At 41.1% G+C, this 27,748-nt stretch overlaps 1 protein-coding gene across 2 annotated transcripts; it reads right to left on the reverse strand.

The window, feature by feature from the left end:
- LOC122395270 (zinc finger MIZ domain-containing protein 1) lies at window positions 1-27,748 on the reverse strand. 2 transcript variants are annotated; one of them, XR_006258966.1, is made up of 11 exons: window positions 26,386-27,748; window positions 8,740-9,022; window positions 8,227-8,550; window positions 7,227-7,866; window positions 6,670-7,016; window positions 6,343-6,528; window positions 6,112-6,254; window positions 5,521-6,010; window positions 5,198-5,431; window positions 4,082-4,291; window positions 1-2,131 (listed from the first exon to the last, which is right to left on the reverse strand). XR_006258966.1 is itself a non-coding variant. In XM_043392717.1 (10 exons), the coding sequence occupies exons 2-10, from the start codon at window positions 8,827-8,829 to the stop codon at window positions 4,154-4,156; spliced, it is 2,592 nt and encodes an 863-aa protein (XP_043248652.1). In that variant the 5' UTR covers window positions 8,830-9,022; window positions 26,386-27,748; the 3' UTR covers window positions 1-4,153. The 2 variants fall into 2 exon arrangements, 1 of the variants encoding a protein (XP_043248652.1); XM_043392717.1 differs by having other exon boundaries at window positions 1-4,291.

Below are 27,748 nucleotides of genomic sequence, written 5' to 3' on the forward strand. Positions count from 1 at the left end.
TATATTTCCTTTTGAATGATCGAGCCACAGGAAAAATGATCCAAGAATGGTACGACCGTTCAATATTTTATGACTTTTTTATTGAATGTTTCTAACTGTTATCGAGAAACAATGTGGTGTCTGTCATACATATTATAAACTGGTCTTGTGTATTAAAATTTTTTACACGAATATAACCAATGATATTTGTTTCTTTTCTTCTATTGCGCACTTTTTATAGTATTTTACACAAGCCTGTACCAATCACTTATGGCGACCATGATAAATGCGACAACAATCATTCTGTGTATTGATTAATGAAATATTGTTACTTATCTATGAGATTGATATGATCTATGAACAGTTTTTGGGTAGTAATTTTAAGTAAATTTATAAAAGCTTTATCAGTATAAAAATGCTGTTATAAGAGAGAAAAGAATATAATCATTCGGTTTACTGGATTGGGACTTCATTTTAGAACCTTACATTTGTTGACCAACTGTTCTAAACAATTACTAGTTCAAATTAATCCAGCACATATCATTTCCTTATCCTACCATCATGATTGCTATTGCCTGTTATAATTGGTTGAAGTAATTGTCCAGAAAACGAAAGGTTTCAGGTTCAAATCTTTTTCCAGTAAAACGTATGTCAATTTCTTTTTCTACATACACTGTGGTCTTGATTGTAAACTAAGTTTATTCGGTTATTCGATATTTTCAATTTTGATTTTCTTTAGCAATGTTTAAGACAGCAACCTCGTTTTTATATTTACAAAACTATATCAAAATAATCGTTGGATATTTGAAATATATGAACATTTAATCGATATTTAAGACTGCCGAAATTTTATCAATTTCTAAACGTTCTTTTTATAATCGAAATTTGGTCCATGTCCACTTCAGTAAAGAATTATGGTTTATAAATATCTAAAATGTACAACAATATTTTAAATTGACAGATTGTATCTAAAACTATATCAATTTGTCAGTGAACTTTGTTAAATAATATCGCATATTGAAGTAACGACAAAGTGAAAATATCGATTATCCGTAAATGCCTATTATTTACTTAAATACTCTGCACTTTATTTGATCCATCAAATGTGTTAAATTTGCCATAAGTAGGTACAGCTGTGTCATGTTACATGAAAATATTTTAATTTCTTAGTGCAGCTTTTCAGGCCTTGCATAAGACAACACACATGACCTTTCATCATTTAAGTTTTCAATGGTGCACTGTAGGATCAAATCATAGGCCTCCTAACAATAGATAAATATGTATATAATCATGAAGTTGTAGAGATTTATAATAATCTGAATGATTATCAAGTTAGTATTAAAATTTAAGATTTCTATTATTTGTTAATGGTGTTATCATTTGGTTTTGCAAAAATTAAATGTATCGTCATCTTTTCAGTATAAAAATTCTGTATGATTAATAGAATAAGCATAGGTCATTTTGCGAAGTATTTTTATATAAATTAACAGTCAAATATCAATCGGCGATAATAGTAGTAAATGTGATATTTAGTGCCCTTAATTAATTGGAGCAATTTCACTTTGTAATTTATATACAGATATTCTTGACGAAAACGATAGATTTGCATAATTATGCCAGATATTCATAAAACTCTACAACTTGTAAACCAAGACCGTGTATTGTGTATTTTTAGGATATTATTAGGTAGGTATAGGTAGACATTGCCTATGTACAATCGCAACGATGTTGCACGTGCCTACTTCCTGGCAATCCTAAGTAAAGCTTACAGTTTGAATAAACTTTTTTTTAGATAATTATGTCTTTAATAAGTAAGTAATAATTCTATTAGAAATAACAGTACAATATCTGAACTGTTATTATCCTGCAGCCATTTACATATTACGTTTTCTAGTTTAAAGTATTCTCATACAACACTTGTATGTTTTGGTTCTGAGACATAATTAAGATAATCATTTTACTATTATAACTGGCCAATAAGTATCTGCCACTTTTCTTATATTATTAATCTATTTATCATATATACAGATAATATACAATAGTCGCGCTTAATATAAGTAATATTATTATCCTATTTTCAGTAATGTTATAGTAGTTATACGAATAGAAACTTGACCGCATCTAATCCTTCAATGTGCGCTAGTGTTGCACGCTGGAATATAAATACATTTTAATATAAAATTTGTATAATCTACATGAATCACTTTAAGTATATCTTCTCTTTTAATCACAAAAGATATAAATGTAATAACTACTACGCAAGCAGGGGGGCCATGGGCGGTGTCACTCTGGCAGTATATCATACAAATAATTCCAGTACATTTGAATTTTTATTAAATGAGAAATCAATTTAGTAAGAATTTGTGCTAACTGTTACACAATTTATTTTCTTCTGTTAAACCAAAGCATTTTTCTTTTTGTACGTTTATAAATCGAACACGGGAAACCATTTCTGTATATATTTATTGCGCGTGATATTTGATTTGTTTATAAAATTTGATTTTCTGTATTTCATTACTACGCGTAATTCATTCATAAAGATCTTAGATCAGTTAGTTTAATTTGTAATTATCATAAAAGTCCCTTAGCGTTTCAGAAAAATAATAAGTAAACCAGTAATTCTTTTTTCGCGAATTGAATCATTAATGATAAATTATTTATATCAGAACGTGAAAATAAACTCTATATATGTAAATGGTTTTGATGTATCTTCAGAGATTTCGTATAGAACAAATATTCTGTTCACATTATGTAGATGTTAATATTTTGATAAATTCTCAGAACTGATTTTTAAAAATTTTGTGTTATTATGCCGACCAGCATAAGTTTCCCACAAATTTTTTTAGCAATATTGCTAGTAATAGTTACGAGAGAACATTCATAATCGATGAATTTTCCAGTAAATGAACATTGTTTACTCGTGAACTTTTTACAGCTAATTTAAAAACTCCGAAGATACATCGTATGAAAGTATTACATAGTATCCAGTGTGAAGCCCGATATGCCCTCGATTATTCTTTTTCATCTGTTGTTACTAATCATCTAAAGGAAAGGAACACTATATGCGCTATATCCATCAATAAGCAGGGTGATTCACAACAGATGAACGCCTTATCTATTTTCGATTAAAACTTATTTACAAAAGTTACTGTACAATTGTAATTCTGTTGTGATGTAGGTCCATCATAGCCTTGAATGTGAGTAGACCGGTATTGAGGTAAAGATCATATTGCAGCGAGAATTTCAAAGTGAAGCCTTTGAAATAGCACAGCACATTTTGTCAAGCAAATATTCCAAAATCATAAATCCATTAAAAACGCCTACGGTTTGAAGGTACACTAAGGATGATCGGTTTTTAAAATTATTTCGGTATTGTGCAGATGTTGGACTCGGAAGTCCGTATTTTCAATATAAAATTTTATAAATGTGCTATACGATTTGTAAAATTTATTGACCAAAACGGTATTAGTTTGTCTATCGAACGTAATAATATCAACCTCTTTAGTATTATTAACATCTTGCAGCACGTTCTTTGAATATTGTCCATGTAAAAACTTATTTCGGAATGAAGAAATGGTTAAATGGCAATGTGTATAAAATATATGTAAGTTCATCGATCGTATCGCACATTTATTGTATCAAACAAATATGTTCGTAGTTATTAATCTGTATGTAAAACTCTTCATGGAAAAGATTGCTCTACGTTCGGTATTAAAAAATTCGTATTACCTTCGTTTGAACACAATTAATATAATTGTGGTACTCGGTGATCAGTTCTGGAACATATGCCCGGCACAATGTTATAACGCGTCTCTATTGGAAACAAAATTCCCAATATCAAGGACTAAACACAATCCGTGCAATAACATCTTTACAAATAAGCACGCTACGTGGTGCTCCGTTCCGCTATTAATTAAAAGTCATCGTTTTTAAATCTAGTAATATGCCCTAACTTCGTCAATAGGAATATTATAATTAGAGCTAAGATTGTTTGTACCATTGAATTAGGTGAAAGCACCCACAGTGACCCCAATACGTTTTGAAATCCCTCACTACAAGTATTTTCGTCTGATTAGAAACATATTTGTAGTAAGATGCAAACCTGCCGATCGCTTTTGTTTCGTAACGTCAGGGTCGCAATTTGATTATTCCTCTAAAAGATGTCAGTTATCTTTTATTCGAAGAGTGCCAAAATATCATCACTCGATGAGGGGTTACCACTGCTAGCGCCGCTGCTGGGAGGCGTATTCAGATCTGGTGGATCTAGGTACGAAAGTAGTTCCATTGGATCCACAACATTGTCTGGCAAGAGCTGTAACATAACGCGCGTAATAAATTAATTTTAGCTAATTGTATTCTTATCTGTATTAACACGGCGAGGTGTGTTTCTCAGGTAGTACAAAACGAGTATACAAAGTGTTCCCACCCGTGGGAAAAATTGTAATGGGAGCTTCTAGAGGCCAAAATAAGGCAAAAATCAAGAATACTAATTTGTTGATGGAGGCTTTGTTAAAAAGTTATTAACATTTAAAGTTCCGCCCGTACTGAATTTTTTTCTCGAAAATGCGCAGGAATTCGGGGGTATGTTTATTGACTAAAAATTATTGTAATTGATCCCCGCAACTGAACATAATTTTTCCAGAACGATTTGAAATTTTTTTTTTTCCGCCATTTTTAATAATTTTGTTTGACACTGTACGGAAATTTTATCTAATACTTTTCTGTAGGTACCCATGAGCTCTACTCCAGAAAAAAATTTCATTGAAATATATTCACTATTGTAGGAGTTATGGCAGTTTGAAAATTGAACCATTTTCATGGGGTTCTTTTTCACTTTACGGGTTTAAGGAACAAGTTTTCGAATATTTTTGGAGCGTCTATATATTCTATACCAAAATACGCGTTGTTTGCATTTTGAAACTTTAAAATCCTTCAATCCGTTCAAAAGTTATGGCATTTTAAAGATACGCATGAAATTTCGAGGAACCATTTCAGGCCTCAGATTATATTTTCGGTGAGGAATTTTTTTCTCGAAAGTGGGTAGGATTTCGGGGGTATGTCTATTCACCAAAAATGATTATAATCGAGCCCTGCAACCAAAAATAATTTTTTCAGAATGATTTGAAATTTTTTAATAACTTTTTAAGAAAGCCTCAGTCAAGAAATTGATATTCTTGATTTTAAATTAAAATATGAATATAAATTTTTTGTTACTCACATTCAATGCTTCCTGACCTGTACCCTCGCCATCTATTACTGCAGCTGGATCGAAATTTAAGTCCGATGGTATATCTGCAGAATCGTTATTTATGTTTGTACTCGTACTACCAGATGTGTTATGATTTCCTGTAGATTCCTGAGATGCAGGAGGAACACTTGGTGGACCGCTATTTCCGCCACCTGGAGTGTGAGGTGTGTGAGGAGTGTGAGGCGTATGCGGCGTATGGGGCATCTGCAAGGTACAGAAAAAAAAACATAAATTATTACAAATATTTAAGGATTAAGAAGTGTAATAGTTTTGTATAACAGCTTTCAATTTACCTGATCGTTAAGTGACTTCTCCATAGCATTGAGAGGATCTAGAGAGTTTACCGATTCGTTTAAGTGTGAAAGAGGCCCTGTTCCGTTGGTGTAATCGTTATTAGTGTTTGTATTCGTTCCGGTATTAATATCGAAGGATCCCCCCGACGAATTCCGATGATTAATGTTGTTGTTTCCGTACGTAGACGATGGATTATTCATCATAGAGCCGCTTACAATACTGCTCATATCAGGCGGTATGTACGGGCTCATCGCCTGATTCATATCCCAGTTATTCATAGTGGGCATATTCATGCTTCCAGGTGACATTGCCTTGGTCATTCTCTTGCAATCGCTTTCTTCCTCGGATTTAATACCGGTTAAATTCTTCGCTGGCTTCCAATTCGCGACCGAGTCTATCGTAACTTCCTCGACCTCTGCGGCGTTCAAAGTGTTCAAAATGCCCCACATGTATTGGTCAACCTCTAAACCTTCCAATTGTGCAGGTTTCCTATAAGACGTACGCATAAAATTAACTCGATGTATCGACAAAAATCGAACAAAAATTCAAGGTACAAGAATTCATTGTAAGTCGGTTATGAAATTACTTACGTGCATACAGGACATCTCCAAGATCCCCTTTCGCAATTTAACTGTAGATAAGACTCTAAATCGAAGCACTGTATGTGTTTACAGTCATGTCCCCTTGCTGGCAGTGTAATACGTTTAAAAGTGATAGGACATTTTAAGGATACCTAAAGCAAGAGTAATTTATGCTTTAAAAAAATCTGCTCGTAGAACATTTCGTTTAGTATTCCGTCAGTATCGTTAAACTCGGCTCACCTTAAGTGCTGTTTGTTCTACGACATCTTTTTCTGACTGTATGCCATTATTGGAAATCGTATTACTAAAATTCCGTTTGATTTTGGTTATACAGTGTTCTGCCGTGAGTAGCCTTTTGCGTAACAATCCATGAAGTACGCTTCGTACGCTTGGTCGATGGACTAATTGCAGCACGAACAAATGCGACTGTAAACGATAAACGAATATATAGTTACGCATTCTACGGTGTTTTTACTTTGGTAAACGTCGCCCCAAACTTTGGCGTAGTTCGTTTTGTGAAAGTCACTTTCGTTTTTCGCGATCCGATCAAATGAAACAAAAACTTACACAACAACACGCCGACACGGTGATTTGTATCGTGTTCCTTCCTGCTTGACACACGTCCTTCAGGTATAAGGGTTTGTGAGACGTTTTATTCTCACCGCGATCGATAACCAACGGCGTTGCGTTCACAGAGACTTGCACGCTCGCTGGCCAATTCGTGTTCATTTGCCTGTCCTCGTGGTGGAAACACTTGAGCTGCAGTTCCAAGTCGGACCGCCACATCAATGTCTGATACACCGTGGACTTCAATTGGAACACGTGATTGCTTACAGCCAGATTATGTTCTAAGCGGAAGGGTGGAAGAATGATGCCATCCCTCACAGGGAATGTTAATCTTAACTCATCGTCCTCTGTGAACAGCAATAGAACACGCCGCGTTAAGACTAGGCACGATGAACAATATGGAAAGTAACAATTTTTCATATTGCATGCTTCCTTTCGTCGGGCTCGAGACGTTGGGTGAAAGGGATGGGGGGCAAATGGATCGTTGGAAAGTTAAGCGTGCAGATTCTAGTAAACGTTAGCCGCGTATAGGTCTAGGCTTCGAAGCTTTAACTTACTTTGAATGTTAACGGGTGACTTCATCTCGTTGAAGTTGGGCTTGATGTCTGGGTTAGGACTGATATAAGGGGGCATGCTAGTGGCCGGGGTTAACGGCGGAGTCGGATTGCCAGGGATAGGACTGTGCTGGTAACTCAGACTCCCCGCGCCCGTTGTCCTCATCGACGCCACATCCTGTTGATACTGGCTGGTCGTCGCGGCGGGTGCCCCGTACGAGGACGCGCCACCAGCGTATCCAGAATTCGGTTGGTGACCCACGAATTGATTGCCAACCGTGGTAGGTCCCATGCTAACCGGTATACCGTTGCTACCATAGTATTGGTTAGCTGCCGCCTGGCTGGCGGTGTTGTAAGACGGCGCGGTTTGCCTCATAGTGGTAGTCCGTATCATAGTGTTGGGCCCGAAGCCTGCGGCCGTGGGATTCATAGTCTGCATCTGCTGATACTGAGGCTGGAAGTTCGGCCTTGCTGCCGCGGTGTAGTTGGTCGGGTACTGCGATGTCGACATGCTGTTAAAGGCCGGTTGCATCGCGGCCGGATTCGGGCCCGCGTAAGGCCCCTGTTGCCTCTTTTGCGCCATGTGCATCGCGGGGGGTGGGTAAGGCGCTAATCTCCTCGGATACCCTTGGTGTGGCTGAGCCTGGAAACGTGAAAGGGTCAACGCGTGTTTCCTTTAATTTCTTTACTAGAGAGAGCTGGAGAGAATGCCCATGTATGGAACTCGGATTTAGCAATCGGAACTTTTTAACAAGATTTTACTGTTTATAGAATATCAGACAAGGGTATTCTTTATAGCTTCTTGTAGTAGAAGAAATAGACGATATTCGTCTTTAATAATCGAGAATAGGCCCTTTCGTAGGGTGGGCCAGCCAGGCCTCTCACAGGGGCCTCGATTGTACACAAAACAGATAGTTAAGACACTTTATGTTCTCATGATTTGGTAATATCAAGGTAAAGGGTTGACGCTTTTAGAAAAAAAAAACAATAATAATTTACGTACCTGCATGCTCATCTTGTTCATCTGCATGTTGTTAGGTCCCATCATATTGTTCATGCCCATATTACCCATGGTACTCATGGAGTTCATGGGGGTCATTCCGTTCATACCACTCATACCGTTCATACCTCCCATCGACATAGGATTCATCGAGTTCATGCCATTCATACTGTTCATCGAATTCATGGAATTCATAGAGTGCATCGGGCTCATCGTGCCCATGCTATTGAAATTGCTCATCCCGACTGGCCCCATTCCGGCCATTGGTCCTCTTTGGGCGTACCCTGCGTTGTACGTTTGGTGGGGTATTCCATGTTGGCTCTGCATCTGTAATCAACGACACCCTTTAGTTTCGATCTTATTCGTTTTTAGTTGGACGCGTGCAATTGTATCCGTGAAAATTATTCATTACACGCGTAGGTTAAGTGTTTGTATGAACAAAGGGTTGCGTTAACCTCGAACGGGTATACGTTAAGTGACATAGAGGAGGATAAAGACGGACAAACGGAACCATACCTGATTGAATTGCGAGGGGATGTCTTGGCGGTCCTGCATGGCCACCACGCTGGCAGTGGCGGTGGCCGTAGCGGTGGCAGCTGCCACCATCGCCGCGGCACTAAATGTCGAACCACCACTCCCGTTCTGGGGTGGCACCGTGCTATGATAGCCGGATGATAACACGGGCTGCACCCCAACGCCGATCGCCGCCGTTGTTGATGGTGTTCTTGTTACCAACTTCGTAAAAAACGACAACGATCGCGTGTCGCGCGGTACAGACGATTCACCGACAATCGGGGTGCTGAAACGAGACGAAGGTTGCATTTTAATAGACGATCCTGAGTCGAGGAAAGGTAGAAAGTCTCTCCCGTTCATTTTTAGACGAAGATTTGGATCTTATAATAATTTGTTCCGATGGTAATTTTGAGAAAATGATCTAACCAGCGAGGCGTGACCCCACGTTTATAATAACTCTGTTAAGCGCGGGTGGGGTGTACCATTCGCGGGAGTCGCAACAATCGGGCGAAACATCGATGCCAGAGCGATATAGATATTCGCTTTGTAGGTCAAATTCGTGTTCGAACGGTTCTGTACGAGTAATCGATTGTATCGCAACCGTTCTCTATTTTCTGCAGTGCAGCAATAATATACGACAGTTATTCATGACTGCTGAATTATTTGAGAAGGTCGTCGGCTCAAATCGCGCGCTACGTGGCAACTGCCCGAACCGCGCCGTAATCGACAATTGTTAATATTCATTCGTCGATGTTCAAATACCAACCGGTACGTATTCAGTTTCATTTGGCGCTTATCGGTGAAATTACCTGGCTCGCGATTGCTCCAAAATCAGCTGATTAAAATTCACGGAATTTTAAAGCCTCGTCCGCCCGAGGGAACCGCGAATTGAAAATGGGTAAAAGAAATAAAAAGAGAAACACGACGGTGCTCTATCGCCGACCGCGTTACATTTGTCGGCAGGCCTATCTGGAGTCGTTTAAACGAACGCGTAAAAATTCTTATCGCCATTGTAAAAACAAAACAGAAGTACGAAAAGAAGAAACGAACGACGCAGAACAGCGACTGAATATCATTCCGGACGATTTCATTAAAATTACCGTCGACTCGTTGTACTGTACAATACTCGAGTTGTTTCGAGGTTGTGAAAACAGAAATCAACCAAAATTACCGATTGTTCCCTGATTCTGCTCGATGTGTATAGAAATCAAATATACTCCGTAGTTCAGAAACGCGAAGGAAGACGGTTGCTTTTGTCGTGCCCTTCTATCGATGTATCCAGACTCGAATATTGTTTGTCGAGTAGTATTCTCGTTTCTGTCCCCGTTCGAGACGCGCGTACCCCAAAAGACCGAAAGACAGACCGAACCCCGCGCACCGTTCATATTCCCAGCTGGCCAAGGCCCCTATTGGTTTTCTGTGGGAAATGCACGTGCTCGCTATTCACACACCGTAGCTGCGCTTACAATACCGTTCTGCTACAAACACCGCTTGCCGGTGCAATTGCGCCCGTGAACCGAGCCTCTCGATCGTTTTTCGACTTGTTCGATATATTTGCCGCGGAATCTCGGCGACCCGCGGCGCTTTCAAACCTCCAAAATACGCACGACACGCATACATACACGATGTTAAAATTGGTACAGTTCAAACGATCGAGTGTAGACCGGTAGTACGAATCGACCCTCTTCAAAATTCATGTCGTGGACGATTAATAATTTGTGCTGTTTGTCGTAGCACTCGCGAGCATTTCGCTCCGAAGAACTTGGCGCTATCTGTTAGAAAGTAACGTATGCTCGTTAACGGAGAAGAGTTATGCATAAAACACGCTCTCAAGTCCAAAGTTGTTTACGAAGTATGTATACCGATATCACAAAGACAAGGAAGTTGAACGGTACGTAGCAGGCTGCGCTATTGTACGGTAATTAAAGTTAGAGCTCCCGATGGGAGTCGAGAGGAAATTGCTCAGAAACGTGAAAGAAGTTACGAACAAGGGTATATGATGACCATTGTTCTATGTAATGTTCGAAACTCGGCGAGCCACGTGAAAGAGTGCACCGTGTGTATCGTAGCGTATCCTCCGCGATATCGCGTTACCACGTGCACGTTGACACTCTTGCGCGTGCTCCTGGCCGTTCTATAAAACGACAGCGGATATCTGCGCAAATGCAGAAATATCGGCGCTCTTTAATTCGCCGTTCGAACGACCTCCGATCCGTCATACTTTCCACCGGATGATAATTAAGCGGATTATAACCCTTTTGTCTACTTCCTGGCGAAAGTGACGCCCCCCTAAAATTCTCTTCTGCAACTTGACTTAACACTGGACATATTTTTTTGAAACTAAAAATACGGTAATCAAATATATTATTTATATAATACATTAAATTCTCAGATAAGTTTGTCGCGATCAAATATTTTGCGGGACTCCCGTTTTTAACCGTCGTCGTTCAATGTCGCGTGGAATAAAACCGTTACGATCGAGGAACGAGAGAAACGTTAGAACTAGAGAACGGAACAGAGAAGGAGACGAAAATCTTGTTAATCGTTTGCTAAATAATTTTTTCGACGCTCGCCTGACCCCGGCGGTTTTCAAAGTCAACGGAAGAGGGACGCCTCTCTCGTCGCCAGAAGGAAAGAGAGCCTTCTCTCGGAGCGCGGTGTCCTCGAGACGCGATTATGGCGCATCGAACAAAAACAAATTCCGAATAATAGTCTCCCGGTTGAATTCAATACGTCGGTGGTGGTGGAACACGTCCACTCGTACCGTCGTTCGTATACACACATGTACGCATACGTACGGGTGTCTGTCGGCATATAGGGTGTTCGTAAACGGATACATTGGAGCCCAGTGACGAAACTGCCGAGAGAAACTTTTTTAACGTTATATTTCGAGCGATTCCGTCGAGTCGCAAACAGCATTGTAAACAGTAAATCAAATTTCGTTTCGAATTCGGCGATATACGAATTTTAAGAAACACGAATCTACAGATTCTTTTCTTACACTGTTTACAGTTCGCGAATGACTAAGACTTGCGGTTAAAAAATTTATTTTTCTGGAATGACCATTTCTGTTTACTTAAGATCCCCTGTAACATCTTGTACACGAAGCCTGAAAATATGCTCGACTATTTTATACAAAAAAATACGTTTCAGGATTCTGTTATCGTGGTTCGATATACGAGTGCAAATGAATGGTGTCCACATGGTCGATTGTAATTAACATTGTCGCAAAATCAATACCGAGTATACCGACGCACGAAATCCGTAAAAAGATACGCGTCGCGAATAATTCGTTGCCCGCCGGTGGCTTCCCTCTGCGAAATCATCGCAGTCATCGTCCCGTATTAGATTTCCAAGACACCCTGTACATATGTATACACGTAACGTACTTACGTCCAGATATAGCACGTACGGGGAGCATTTCGAAGGTTGACGTCATCCGAGGTCCCACCCCCTTTAAATTCGTGTTGAATGCAACTCTGTGAGAAAAGTAAGAGAGAAAAAGAGACCCGTCGATGTATATGCCTTTTCCCTTCGGCCGTCTCTGTTCTCCCTTACCCTGACCGTATATTCCTTCTCCCCTTCTGTCTTCCCCTCCGAATAGAGACTGGCGGCGGGGTGGGCCCCTTCTGTAAAGCCCGCAACGGGTTTCTATTCTCGGATGTCAATATTTCGTCAACTAGAGCCCACTCGGCACGCAACAAAAGACCCTACACACAGCTTGCGTGGCTGGCGTGAGAGAAAGAAAGGAAGAAAGGCCCGTCAGCGTCCGTGATTCGTTCGATGGTGTGTTTAGAAGAGGATGCAACGGCGAAACAGAGGCGTACACGGGTGCGAATGCGACGCCTAGCGGGGAACCGAATACGAAGCACATTAAATTATTATTAACACGTTCCGTGCGGAGAATTTCAAATTCCACGCAGAAACAGAAATTCTCAGATTTTTTTCTTTTTTTGAGAGTAACACGCGTGTCTGTTAATAACGACGATGGCATTCAGATGGCGTCTGTAACATAACGTTTCCTTAAAAAATGTAAGCGTAAGTGGGTCAATGCCACTTTCAGAAACGCAAAAGTAGAATTCAAGGGACACGCGACTCAGAGTGCAGTGGCGTACGTAGAATGTTCTTGCGATGGCGATTTTTAAAAGAAGCTATTTTTTATTTTGTATTAATTTTTTTATGTCGTACCGATCACGTGTACGTACGGAGTTACGATAGTTTCGAAATCATTCGCATATTCATGGAGACTAGCCTAAAGGCTATTTACCCATTTACAGAAACCGAGGAGGCGACTAATGCCGGCGATGCGTGTCGAGGTGGAGGCGAATAATATCGAGCGAGGAATCCTTGTACGAGATAAAATGGGTCTCTCACGGTCGTCGCGCGTCGACATATAATAGCCGCGTTCTCCTCGCCTGGTACACCGTGAACTCCTATCTGAACCGCACTTTAATAAATCCAATTCCGATCATCGTCTACGTCGATCCTTGTCCATAATTTCGCGCGAATAAAGTAACCATAACCGATGAATAAACGCTACTCGATTTGATCAGATTTGATACGCCAACGTTGTTTGGATCGAAAGACGTCTCTTCCAGAGATATAAATTTTTATTAAATAAATAAAAGATCGAAATCGTGTGCACGAGCGTAGCCATGGAGAACTCGTGGTGTAGTCTAGCTATCGGAATTACACACGTCGCCCCGTTGAACCGGTCTAAACGCACCTTTAACGGGCGTGACAAAGAGACGGTGAACGAGCGCGGGAGTAAGGAGGACAAAAAACGAACACGCCGCCGGATGCCGATCGCAACACTTCACTAAAATCAGGACAACGAGAGAAGGAGGATGGGAACGAGGATTCGAGAGAGTCTCGAGAGCTCCGAGACGCCCGAGCCTCTGCGACACGTAAACAAGAGCGTGTGTCCGAGGTCGACTCGCGAGGAGAATCGTGGGAGGAATTCCTACTTTTTTTTCTCCGAGGGCTTAGGAGAGAAGTCGACACGGAGAGAAAGAGAGAGATATCAAGAGAGAGCGCACGGAGGAGGGAGGAACAACGCAGAGGGCTTTGATCTCGACTGCTGCATCTCGTCGTTATTTTCGGTACGAATCGCCGGAGACAAAAGCATTTTCATGGAAATCCTCGTACCTCGTTTCGCGAAAAGGCTAACGTTTATCACGTTCGCAAAAACTTAATTCGAACGATATTCTCTTATTCGCTATTCGAGAAATTTTATTCGAATAGTGTACGAGGTTCTCAGGATTAATCCTTCCGATACGGTGAGCTAGATCGCAATGCATACTTTGAAAACCATTGTTTTGGACCCAGTTAGTCGTATCGTCGAATGGTTCGAATTATTGTTAATAATTACACCGTTGTTCGACTCTCGCGATCGTGCACCGGAGAACAGAGAACACCACAAAGAGCAACTTACATAAAAATCAAGGCCGTTCCAAGGAGGAGACCGAAGTTTCGAGGGGAACTCGACACGTGCCTGTTACCTAATGAGATATCGCGTCATTATCGTAAATATTTTCAGTTTCAGTTGGTCATCGTCGATGACATCGATTTTAATTAACTTGGCGTACGTGCAGGGAAAAAAATGTCTACGACGGACGCGCGAATGTTAAGTGGCAAATAAAAGTGAATACTCAGACTCGGGCGTGTACAGTTTCTCGAGCATTTCCCATGGATTTCGATCAATTCGATTCTTTGGTTTTTGATTGCAAGTATCAATGCGTTTCGAATAATATTTCGATCGCATGTGAGACAATAAGTTTCGCAACTCCTCTCGCTCCAAAAACTCCGCGACTTCTTTTTCCAGCCTATAATCATTGGTCTTGCATCCGTTTCGAACTGTCTGTTACGAACCTCGCGTGACAAATGGAGCAATACGCAATTAATTACGTAACAGAGGGGCAAAAATCCAATTTCCAACAAATCGAATAAAAACCTTATTCCCCCCCCCCCCACTGTTTGTTCCTTTATTTCCACTTGAAACGACTGGACGAGCGTCTGATGAGCGAGCATACGCTCCTCGAGAGTTTCTTTACCGTCGACTGCCTATGAGAAGATTCTGTCATTCGCAACAAACGTTCGTGGCATTTCGAGGTGGATGGGATAGATTTTTCCCGATGGTGGAAAAGGTCGAACGACAGAAAGACGCCTTGAATCGTTCGTTTGGCCAGCAGTCGACCGACTCGCTGTGTTCGCGAGCGCACGTGCTTGTCGCGCTTTTATTCGCGCATTCATAGACGATGGGGACTCGCCTCGCCTTCGAATGATTAATTTATCGATTCGATCACGTATCCTGGTGCAACGCTTACCCGATGCATCGGTGACCTTTGATCGTCGCGGTTTCCTTCGATAACGCGAATTACAAAAATTTTGAAATTTTGAATCGAACGCTTCTGCGTTCGTGTTGGTCGCTACGAGCGGTTTGCCAACTCGTCGTTTAAGAATAAATTTACGGAACCCGTCGACTCGATTCCTGTTTTATAATCTAACTATAATTCGTTGAAAAAATTAACTCCATGTGTTTCGAAATTATGAATTCACTCGAAGAGGGTCAAGGATACTTTTCCCTTTTGCAGTTTTCCTCGATCGCTACCAACATGTTTGAAATCGTTGGAAACACGTGCGGCACATGTCGCGTGTGCGTATATAAACGGAAATAACATCTGCCGCCCGTTACGAAGAAGCTGAAAACTGTAAAATTCGACCGCAGGACTTCCAAAGCTTTAGGCAACTTCCTTCGGTTTGTATACGAATGAAGAATGTTGTACAAAGAACGACCACAATGGCCACTCACACTGAGCGTAAAACGTAAGCAGAAGAGAAATCTTACTTCTGTTCGGCGAAATTATCCAGGGCATTCCTTCGAGTTAGCTTTCGTACGTTTCGAAACTCATATTTAATTCAATTATTTAACGAACGATTAAAATTTTTACGCGGGAAAACTATTTTCTAAGATGTTCCAACGGTATCGAAATTATCTCGCTGGTTTTTCTAAAAAGAAGAATTTTTATTCTCGTATAATTTTCAAGGTTTCGCGGTATTTTCTTTGAAATATCCGGGTATACGGCAAAACGATCGTTAGTCGGACTATTTCCAACGAATGCAAGACAAGAGCAAACAGATTATGCAACTGGACGATATATGCCTCGCATTGTCATTATATAAGGATCACAGTCCAATTCAGGAACAATACTACGACGATTTAGTAATTATGACCTATAATGCATGTGACGGTGCATAAATAGGAAACGTCGCAAAACAGTCTTCTACAGGTTGTTACAGATTTAAATCGAGCCCCGAATCTAGTCACCTAGAGCCATACTTTTTGTTGCATATGAGACTTGCATATATGAAGAATTTCCAAGGATTTTGTAATATGGTACAATTAAACAGCGATAGAAAGCGTCAAAGGTATAGCATACCTATACCGCTTGATTAAGTACTTACGTCACTATACGCTGTTCTATCTTTTGTCATAAAAGTCACAAGTTTTCAAAACAAGCAAGTAGCTCCAACGAAAAATTGAAATTGAACTAATGACGAAGGTGCACGATAAACACCCAGTATATACATATATAAGATTTCATACGACGTACGTAAAAATTCGTACGAAGTATAGGTTATCTCCAACATTGATTTTTTCGTCAGCTAACTCGCTCGTCCATAGTACGCAAGTCGTCAGAACCGCTAACTTCAATATTTTAACACGAAAGCTGTTACAATAGGATCAACACGGCCATATCTGAAAGTGAATTACCACCTGTTAAAAAGAACAAAACGCCTGACAAAAACGACGGGACTTAATGGGTCGCGTTCGTTTAATAGGACAAATATACCTTCCACATTCCACTTCTCACACCACCTTCCCACGCTTTGGAACCATCACCGCGAACACGTTAAAGATTATCTTCGCGTAGATATTTTTACCTGTAACTAATTTATTTCCAAATAGGAAATAAATTTGTGTGTTTTTTTTTTAATATTGGAAAGGGCAATTTTCGACGTGGACGATGACGGATCTAGGAGAACTCAAAGGAGATTTATTGCAATTATCTACATGCATAGTGAAACAAGTAACTACACGTTTGGTTGTGAAATCCATCGTGCGACAAGCGAAGGCAAATCCTGGTCGCCTATTGTGTTTGGAAGGGCACAGCCACAGAGTGGTACACGCCCTGACATATAAGTTTAAGACAGAAAAGAGAATCGTTGCTAAAAATCAACTTTGTCGGCTAAATAAAAGACATTGGAAACGTTACACTTCACTGGCTTATCCATTATTTGCTCATTAAAAGAATAACACGTACAAGTTGGCTCCATTCGATGTGATTGTAATCATATTACGAGAAACAACCGACAAAAATTGTAAGTTGGAAACGATCGTATCGACCGAAACGCGAGGCTAATTACAGCATTTGAAAATCTTGAATAATTTATCGAATATATCGCTGGAAGGAAGATCCTTGGTGTTGCAACTTGCGAAACGATTACGAAACCTTTGTTGACACGTTAACAATTTTTGGACGTGATGTCCGTAACGCCAAAGAAGCCGCTTCCATGCTTTATCTTTTGTGTAAACTAAGGCGTGGAAGGAATACGTTACGTTATTAATAAATACGAATTAAATTCTTTGGAAATATTGCTGACATAGCTGATAAAATGTACGAGGCAAGCGAAACTTCATTACGCCCATTATGAAACTCGGCATTCGTAACAATAGCGATAGGATGTCGTACGATTTACTTCAATGAAAATAATTTAATTTCAAGCTCCCGGGGACAACCATGTTCGTGTAAGTTACATCAGTCGTGCTTCCGAATATCGCGACGTATGACGGAAGTAATTTATCAGTGATTCAGCGATGGCGTAATATCCGCGGCGAAAATTTCGATCTTTTGTTCTCCAAAGTGTATCAGAACGAACTGGAACGAAAGGTTCTTCCTTGGGCCGAAACAAAGAAAATAAATAATTGCCTGTAAAAAAAAAGTGGAATATAAACGTCCTTGACACACAAAGAGGTGGTTTTCGAGAGTCTTGATGAAAATCCTTTCCATCGATTGTACGTCGAATAACTCGGTAAAAAAAATTTGGATAGTACGAACGAATACTTCAAAATTTTTTTAAACGTTTCAGAACCTAGACAATTGTCTGATTTGTCTCTGCTACGATCCGTCACTGGTCTTGAGTCAGCCGTAAATGTATCCTTGAAGGATCGACTCTGACGGGGGAAAAAGATGAATTCCCGCGTTCGGAATGAAATTCCCCAACGGTGCTGCCAACTTTTGCATATCAAACGCAGTCGGCCACTTACGGTTTTACGCGCGTATCCCGCGGTTTTTGAATGTCGAAATCGTCCTTTGTATTGTTATACGCGTTACGTCACGTTGTTTTTGACGGACAATAAATCTTTGGAGGATGCATTTCTGCAAATAGAGGCGAACGCGTGCACGCGAAAGAAGGCCCATTCTGTCAGGATTCGGAGAAAGTTGTTTCGGCGCGTTGATTGGCGGATGACGAAATCACGGAAGCCGCCGGCCAATCGTTGCTCTGGAAACTTTCCCAGAACGCTTAACCCCTTTGACCGTTACATAAATATCACCCGATCCAGTGTAGCGTGTTGTTACAGCAATGTATCCACCACGATGAGATAAAGGGAACGTTTGGGCGACAACAATTCGTTGTTGGCTCTCTCCCACGTAAAAGTACAACCGAAGCACGTAACACGTTCGTGAAAGCAACCGAGGAACCGACGATCTTGCGCGAAATACGCGGCACAACTGTAACAAATGGCGTTTACCGTCGACCAGTTTCGAAATGGAATTCCAACGGTGGAAAATTTTTATGTTACATCTTGTCTTCAAATTTAGGAAGGACTAAGCATTATAACATCGTCGCAAACAAATGTATATATAATACTGTGAGACGTAAACAGCTTACTAGAAGTAGAAAAGTTGCAAACCACGAGTTCAATCATAATTTGTTACGTGAATGCTTTGCAAATTCGTTACATAAATTTGCAAGAATATATTTTCTTTTCCACGATCGACAAATATTACAGGACTCGTTTGAATCGTTTAACAATACACGTGGTTCAGCAAGGAAGCAATCTATTAGGAATTAGAAAGGGACGCTGGAAATAACCTTATTACCAGAGAAATCGAGACAATTGTTTCGAACTATAATGTATGTAAGACTGGAAAGTCTTTCTTCGGTGCTCGTTTATAGTTTACACATGTACGTGCGTATATGGATATAGAAGATTGGAAACAAGGAAGCAGTGAGAATATACACGCGCCTATAAGTTAACTCGGTGTACTAAAATAACATCGGTCGTTTCACCGTCGTCTTAGGCAAAGCGGATAAATCCAAGTGTCGTGGAAAACTTTGATATAGTTTATACTGGGTGCTTGGTAATTTGAAGTATGTCAGGGTTAAACTGGAAGGTATTGCTGACGGAGACGGTCTAGAAAATATTTTTCACGGGAACTCTCAAGAAGGACATCATTCATGACTCGTAGAATCTTGGATCGTAATAATTTTCTTTGTTGCTACCTTAGATCCGTGTCAATTGCTATTAACAATTAAACTAGTATGTTTCATAGCCTTTTTTGTATTTTGTAGCATTACCTTTTCTTCTAGTATTGCAATGAATTCGTAAAATTAAGTTACAAGGTTTAATATACACAAAAGTTTGTCGCCCTTTTTGAGCGTTCTGCTTATTCACCCAACGAAGCATTCTGCGTGCTATCAAATAATGTATTTAAAGTCGCGGTGGCATCATTTGATACGATCTTACGTGCTCGACACGTACTCCATTACAGCGAGACGCTCGTTAATTTCAAATAATCGCGCGCATGTTCGCACGTGCGCGGAAACGACCGTTTAAATATATATCACAAGCGACACTATATTTCCACCTGCTCTTTGCATTAATTATTCAGGATTACAAAGTCTTCCACTTTCTTAAGCTTTTCTTCCAGATAAAAGCTGCGAGATAATTATATCCTCGCGACGTACAAGGAAAGTGATTAATACGGCGCGCTAAATACAGATGCGAGTTGCACGAAAGGAAGACCAACAAAAGGCTCTGAAACACTAAAACCAATAAATATTCTCCGTTTAATTATAGCATTGCCTTCCAATGAACCATGGGAATTTGATAAAATCAATCATCTTTCAAAATCTGCTATTTATATGTCTTTATATTCCCAATTACGATGACGATTTTAATTATTCGTGAACGTATTACACGTTTCCGCGCGCATATCGAACGGCGCAGCTCGTCCATGCGCACAAGGTACGTCGATTAACGCGCATGTTGCCAATGACAGCTGATAGTCGGCAAGAATAAGCGAGCGACCGAAGTTGTGACAGCTGATATCACTGCGTCTTCCTGGATAAGGTGAGCCGCGACCTTGCCTTGCGCGATCGCTTCCGGCCAATCAACGCACCCCGTTTGCAATATGTGGGTATTTTATTAATCGATCGTTCCGGCCGATATATGATTTTTCGTAGCTCGTAACCGCGATCATTGTTTCACCTATGGATGCGTTAACGTGTTTCTAAACACTGTAATAAATCTTAGAACGCGTTATCGTTATGCTAACGATTAATCTTTCCAGCGGAAACTTGATATATACTATATTTCTACGGTTATCACCGAACCATGAAGGAACTGTTGTGTATTATATTTCTTATTACAGCTGTGTTTTAACCGTGTACTCCATATACTGACACACATAAACTAATATATGCGACACGAATGACAGCTGATAGTTTACTACCTTCGTGAATAAGGTGGAACGCGGCGACCTTGCTGACCCATCGCGCGCGATTACTTCGAACTAATTGACGCATTCTGTTGTGCGATCGAACCGATTTTACGTCATTATTCCAATACTCGCCGACAAGAACACTAATATACGTAACTTTTTTAGTTTGGTGAAATATTTCCAAGATTTTTGTTAGTAAAATTGAGAAAACAAATATTTGTAACAGTCTACAGTACTGTTTGTTGTCTATACTGTATCACTGTACAAATTTTGCTAGGCTTTTCCAGGTTTAAACCTTATTTTACCGAATGCTAATTACTCTTATGCTTCTAACCTTATTTCATTGATTTTTTCAACTCGTTAACGACCTTCCACTGATTCTTCGATCGTACGGTTATAATGTCGTAGCGTTGGTACAAAAGTTCTACTTAGAATCGCCTTGCACTGTATAAGTAGTGTATAAGAAAAACGAATGAATAAAATAACAAACTTATTTTCTGGAAGCATGCATTACAAGACTGCATAGTTCGAAATATCGACGTTCTTGCCTAGCGCTTGACATAAGCACACGGAACAAAATTAGGCGGTTGGCGCTTTAAGCGGCAGAGTGCACGCATGCGCATTAGATCGCGTCTCTGCACGCAACCCTTCCGACAGCTAAGAAACGAAATGTACCGTGTCGTGCTTTCCACAATTAAAATTCTTATCACCTTACACAATATTGCCCTTATAATAACGTTTCGTATCCGTTTTTTTTCTTTTTTCGAAGTACATTGCCTTCAATGAACATTTATTTGTTGTACATGCAGACTTTCGCGTTGAAAATCATCCACCGCTTTGTATTACGAATTGGTTAAGATTCTCTTTTTGTCAATATACAGTAAATTTACTGAACCGAAATATCAACAATGTTTTGGACTGTAAATGGTTATACTGTTTGACGTCGACGCGCAGTAGGATAAAAGCGGTACGCGACAACGATAAACGATTCTGGGAAAATCTCGCGGAGTCGATTAGCGCGTACGCGGGAGATTCAAATTCGCGCACCGTTCTGCTCGATCCACGCACGGACAGAAGACGCGTCCCGAGACATCATTATGCAACGAACAATTATGAAAATTTAATTACGCCTCACCTTGAGCGCGCGTGCGGGAATATAATGTTCGAAGGCTACTCCATTGTCGTTGGACCGCGAGCGTCACGAGCGGCCGCTTCACGCCGACAAAACAAACGTTTCATAATCCAACCGAGCGGATTCCGTCGCGTGTAAACCAATCGTTTGCGCAAGCGAGTACGTACGGTTGTCTTCGAAGGATAGAGAAGCGAGCAGCTCTCTCGTTCCTCCAGCAAAGATTTTTCTTGCTTGCGTGGTGATTTCAACGGAGGTTCGCCGACGTTCGCGAACGGGTCTCCTCCTTTTGATACCAATTTGCGTAGAAAACGAAATTCGCGAATAATAGACTTACTTAACGGAGCAGTAGTTTTAAAAACATTTTACTTAACGTTAACATAGATCCAAAGTGGACGAGCGTGAAAACAAGATATATGCAATTATCGTACGTAAAAAAGTATCATCGATATAATTATTAACGCTTGTGAAGACTACCAGATGAACCTTGCTCTGCAGCCGTGTGCAGTGTCGATGAAAATTTATTCGTCAAAGGGTTAATAAGCTAAGAAAATGCATTCCCCGCGATGGCTACCGCCGAGTAAAAATTTTCTACGTGCCAACGCGCCAAGGTGAATTTATAACGTGCTGCTTTGTCTGACATAATTCTTCGTCAGTTCCGAGGCGTCTGTTCGCCGTCCTTGACAAACAAGTACCCTCGCTCCACAAGCCGGAGTGCGCAATCAAAGATGACGATATATTCCCGGCTCGTTGATATTTGCCAATTTGGTAAATAGCGGTGTCCTCCTTATCGAAACACTTGAGAGCTTGCGTTCGAGGTAAAATTTTTCGATAACCGTGCGCGCCACGGTGAGTAAAAAAACTACGACGCTCCGCTCTGGTCTGGATGTCGTTGGAAAATCTAATGGAAAAGTTCACCGACCGACGAGAGAGAAAAAGAAAGAAAATCGTTGGTCACGCGTGATCGAATAATCGCGTACGCTCGTCCGAGAGGTATGAATCGGCAAGTCGACCTCATTTATTTGTGGATAAGGGCAAAGTGTGCGCAGCAGCGTGGCTCTCCCTGGTGCATATCCCCACCACTAGCCAAACGGGTGATTCCCCCCAGAGGTAATACGTCCCTGGGAAGCCACGGTATGCGCCATCGAGTGTACGCTTATTTTAACAAACCTATTTCTGATATTGTGCCACCGCGACGGGGCCTGTATCGAGATTAGAAGGCTTTCAACGAAACCGATTTACTCGCGGTGGAGACGTAATAACGCGGACCGCGCCTGCATACGGCCAGCGATCGCGTGTGTTCGGTGCACGTATGTACGTGCACAGAGCACATTCGACAAGTACCCCTCCCCCCTCCCTCTACACACTCCATCGCCCCTCCCCCGCCGCGCTCGCGCTCTCGAAACAGTGGTTCTATCTCTATGGCGTTAGGTGAAAGCTCGACGATCGTAGAAGTAGCGCTAGACGCGGATTGGAAATACGCGGGGCAATGGGAGCTGTCGATGCAACGTGTTCAAATTATGCACGAGTTCGTGTTTAGCGCAAAGTGTACCCAAAAACCGATTTACGACTCGGCCGAGAGAGGTATTCGTATCTTCGAGGGAACCGTCACTGATCTGACCTCGATTCGTCGTTAATGTAGGTCATTGAGAAAGAAAGTGACGTTGGATGTTCAGCCTCCTATTTACTATTACTGTACAAAGATATGTCTCACCCTGTGTCGCTATGCCTTCACAATATCTGAAAATGTTACTTATTACGGTGTGCTTTCTAGTCTGAAGTTCGATTTCGCGCGAACTTTGAACTTCCATCTCTCCTGGCCACTAAGGGCTAGAGATATCTTCTCTCCATCGAACATCCAAGATAGAAAGCCCTTGGAAATATGTTTGTAAAATCCCTCACTTGTTGCTTACATAGAATTACTCCGAAATACAACAGAGATGTTTAAATGGAATCAAAATTAATTCCCACGTGAGATGATAGAATTTATGCTTGAAACGAAGCTTGACAGGTTATTTGATTCAAGGATTCTTAGTATACTCAAAAATTTAGAAACACTATGTTTGTGTTCAGTCAATTTATTCAAATAAACATAAATTTCCCATTGAATACACAATGACAGAATAGATAACGTAGAGGTAATATAATAATAGGACGAATGATGAGAAAAATCACCCTTTGAACTTGCATAAAACGTGGCTTGTTCTTAAAAAATTTCATATTTTTATTCAACGTATGAATTGAACTCGTTTCTGAATAACCGCGATAATGCGGACTCGATTAATAAAGCTGGCGACAGAGAGAGGCGCCGTAGCGCTGCAATTTCGAACCAACGGCACATAAATGTCAAGGGATCCTGACATAGTTTTTAGGTTCCCCGAAGTGACTGGTTATCGGGGTGGAGAACTGCCTTTGTCGATTATATTGTCGGCGAGCTATGCGATATGCGAGACCCGTTTCGGCAGACTATCGTTGATAATACACCGACTTGGCGTATGACTGTTAGCGATAAACGATTAGATACCCCGGGCACAGCGGAGCCTATTGCGCGTTTAATATTGCCAAGATTATCTCAGCGTACGCCAGAGACCGCGCATAAACGGTACGTGACGGTTGCGCGACTCGTTCGATTCAAATTCGCGTCGCCTCTTGTCTTTTCGTTCTCTTTTTTCTCTTTTTCTTTTTTTTTTTTTTTTATTTTTGCGCCGTCAGATAACAACGTCAGCGACAATGTCATACTGATTATCGTCACGCCAAGCGAGATACCGCGCGAGAACTGCCAGTTTACCCAACTTCGAATCGTTTCCTTACGAGTCACGCGATTAACCGATAAAATTTTCTTTTCGTTCGGACGCTGCCGCGCGTATTCCCACACGAGCACACTTTTTTCCCCGAGTCGATATTCAACCTATAACGGGGAAACAGTCTCGACGTTTTTTTTTCCTCGGGGAATGAATTATTAAGGTCGTACGACAGATTACGGAGCGGCGTGGTTCCCAATAACTCGTTGCTTATCGATAAAAATTGTACGACTCGTTCGAGAAAGTACGGTTCGATAATAAGTCTCGCGTAGGCCAGTCGACGCGTCTCTCGAGCATCTTCTACTTCCTGCTGGAAATGGACTGAAGTCGTGCGCGATACATTTAACGACGAACAAAAGTATTGGTACGGTTGATAATTGATTGTAAAATTGCATGCAGATCGGTAAAAATTAAAATCGATGTTTAATAAAAAAAATATATATGTGTATACCTCAAGGTTTGCAATTTAAATACATGTGCCACGAGTTAATTTTTTTTTTTATAGAAACAAAAGAAATACTAAAATATACATTTAATACTGATTTTCTCGACAGCAGAATATTGGCACAGAAAATTCTACACTGAATTTCTAGAATGTAATCACGTTTCTTATATTCAGAGACAGCCTGGCGTTTAGTGTGACATTTATTTATCATCGTTACTATCGTACATTTTACGTGTTTCTGGTGTTAAACATAAGGGTAGTGAAGCAATACTATAGAGATGTACGTGTTTCTTCCGGGTTGTAGAACTTACGTTTTTATGGAAAATATAATAAACTATCACATGTATTCGAATATTTTTAAAGAAAGCTTGAAAAATAGCAATAGAAAATTTTTAAACCTTAAACCGAAGTTTTAGTTTCAACAGAATAACGATTATCAGGAAATATCATATAATAACGAAACTATAATTAAAATATATGTTACTAAAAAACAATTGTACAAAATCAATTGAAAAAATCGTTAACGTTTGTTCCAAAATTGTATGTGTGCCAATAGTTTTGTTTCGACGAAAACGGTTATTTATACACTGTTTATGGTATATTTAATTTGTAGACTTGAAAGTATATTTTCTAAAAAGAATCGATCGTATAATTCTACTTTTTCCCGATTTGCACTTTAGTTTACAACAAAATCTTGTTTGAGCGAATACTTTTGTCTACCATTGTACATATTCGCATTTGCGATGGAATATAAAAGTGTATTTACTGCCGGTTTATAGCTATTCGGTAGCGCACCGCTGCCCCATCTATAGTTGTTACACATAAAGGTGTTAATACGTTGAGTATAACACGTTGCGACCCTACAGTCGATCGAAGATTATAGTGGACGTGACTTCTGCCTGTTTTTGTGTCTTCGTCTATGCGAGTCTCTTTCTCTCTTCCTCTCTCTTTCTGTCTCTCTTCTCGCCTTCTTACTCTTTCTCTCACGGTTAACCGGGATCGGCTGGAGAAACGAGTAAAGACGGAGTGACACATCTTTAGAACAATCACCCGTTGTGAAAGCGCCTTACCGGTTGGAATATCTACTACTGCAACGTAATAACGAGCAAGTGGCGAATCGAAAGATCGCGAACCATTCCGTTCGCGAATCTCTAATTTAAAAAACACGATCTACATATTTCGAATACTTTGCACGGTTTTTCGTGATCGAATCAATTTTTAAAACAATTTCATTCGAAAGCAACGAATTTCTAATCACTCTTTCACGATCGAATAAAATGTTTCACTGTTCTCGTTTAACAGAGTATCGATGCTCGTTTCGATCTATCGAACAGAGTCTATTTTCACAGACCAACAACGAAACCGGAATATTTAAAAATATTTCATTGAAAAATCTCGAACTAATCGTGACACACGTTACAAAGTTATCTTGAGTACCGACGACCACTTGCGAGAATGCGTTACTCGTAACACACTTACACTTACCTAAACGATGACACAAAGGAGCATTATCCTTGGTAGATACACCTCTTCCACGGTATAATCCAATCCTCCTCGTGTAAATGGAATAGAATAGATAAAGAAAACACTAGAATCACACTAACGAGCACACTTCCCCGCGTCCACGGAATCTGTCTACGTTAATCGTCATCGTCCGCCACGACGACGAGCACGGTCACCACGCTGCTCGACACTGCAACGCTTTCGTCTATTCATCACCTCGTTATAACAACGACAAAACGAGCGAGAATGCTCCACGACTCGACTGAACGTGCGGAACCCACCAGAGAGTGTTGCACGCGCGTGCGACTCGGATGCGCCGTGAGAGAGGGTAAAACTCCTCCGCTCGTGGCCAACACCGGTGTTGTGTCCTTGCGGCAGCAACGGCAACAACTTTATCAGGGAGTAACGTCTCTCGGGCTACTCTCGACGACGCGCTAATCGTAACCGCCCGGAACAAATGTCAAAAAGCATAACACAAAAACTATATTCATTTGTCTTATTCTTCGATTTCCTTCGTTGCACGATGTTCTATTTATCTTACGACGATTATTTTCTCACACACTTCGGCGAAACTTTTTTTTATTTATATCCCACCGTGTTACGCGCGCGCCTCAGTCTGTCATAGACGTACTGTCGGTGCACGAAGAACCGTTCGCAGAATAGACGACGACATAGACAATAATGATAACGACGGTAACAGTAGCAGCAGCAAAAACTTTGAGGATAACGATGAAAACATTTGAAATCGCCGCGTGTATGGATCGTCGACGACGATACCTCGTGAACGGAGAGAGAGCGTCCTTTCGGTATTCGCGGACGGCTGACTCTGACTGCTCGGCTGACTGACTACTCTGCGCCGGGTAGCATTGGCCCCGCTAAACGGTTGAAAGTAATACTGTCTAGTGAGAGGCTGTTGGGGCCAACATCGGTCTTGCTTGCTCCCTCTTTCTCTCTCGCTCACCTCGCGCGTTCTCTATCGTTCGTTGTGTGTATATACGCTTCGTGTACCTACAGCGTGTGTCCCTGCCGTCATTCGTCGTCGCGATCCTGTATCACACACGTGGATATTTGCTCGTATTGGTAACTCGCGTCGAGGTGGTAGCAAGAGCAGCAGGCACGACGATGTCGTCGTGGTGGTAACGCGCAATGACTGTGTTGGTATCGAAGCAACGACTACGACGAAGGTAGTAACGGTAGTGTGGTAGAGGTTGGACACCGCGGTGGGAGTAGTTACACGCGCGCACGTATACATGCGCAGGCGCACACGAACGCCATCTAGCAGGAGTCGCACTCGCACCCAACGCACAGACGCACGAATACTGCGGCACACGCGTGTGCCAGTCCA

This window comes from Colletes gigas, unplaced genomic scaffold, assembly GCF_013123115.1.
Source record: "Colletes gigas isolate AHSC1104 unplaced genomic scaffold, ASM1312311v1 Colletes_gigas_Sc00001, whole genome shotgun sequence".
NCBI classification, from domain to species: Eukaryota; Metazoa; Arthropoda; class Insecta; order Hymenoptera; family Colletidae; genus Colletes; species Colletes gigas.

Coding starts and splice junctions, on each gene's coding strand:
- LOC122395270 (XM_043392717.1), bottom strand. CDS start 8,829: ATGGTGGCAGCTGCCACCGCTACGGCCACCGCCACTGCCAGCGTGGTG. Junction 6,529..6,669: donor CCGTGTCGGCGTGTTGTTGT/GTAAGTTTTTGT, acceptor TATCGTTTACAG/TCGCATTTGTTCGTGCTGCA. Junction 6,255..6,342: donor TAGAACAAACAGCACTTAAG/GTGAGCCGAGTT, acceptor CTCTTGCTTTAG/GTATCCTTAAAATGTCCTAT.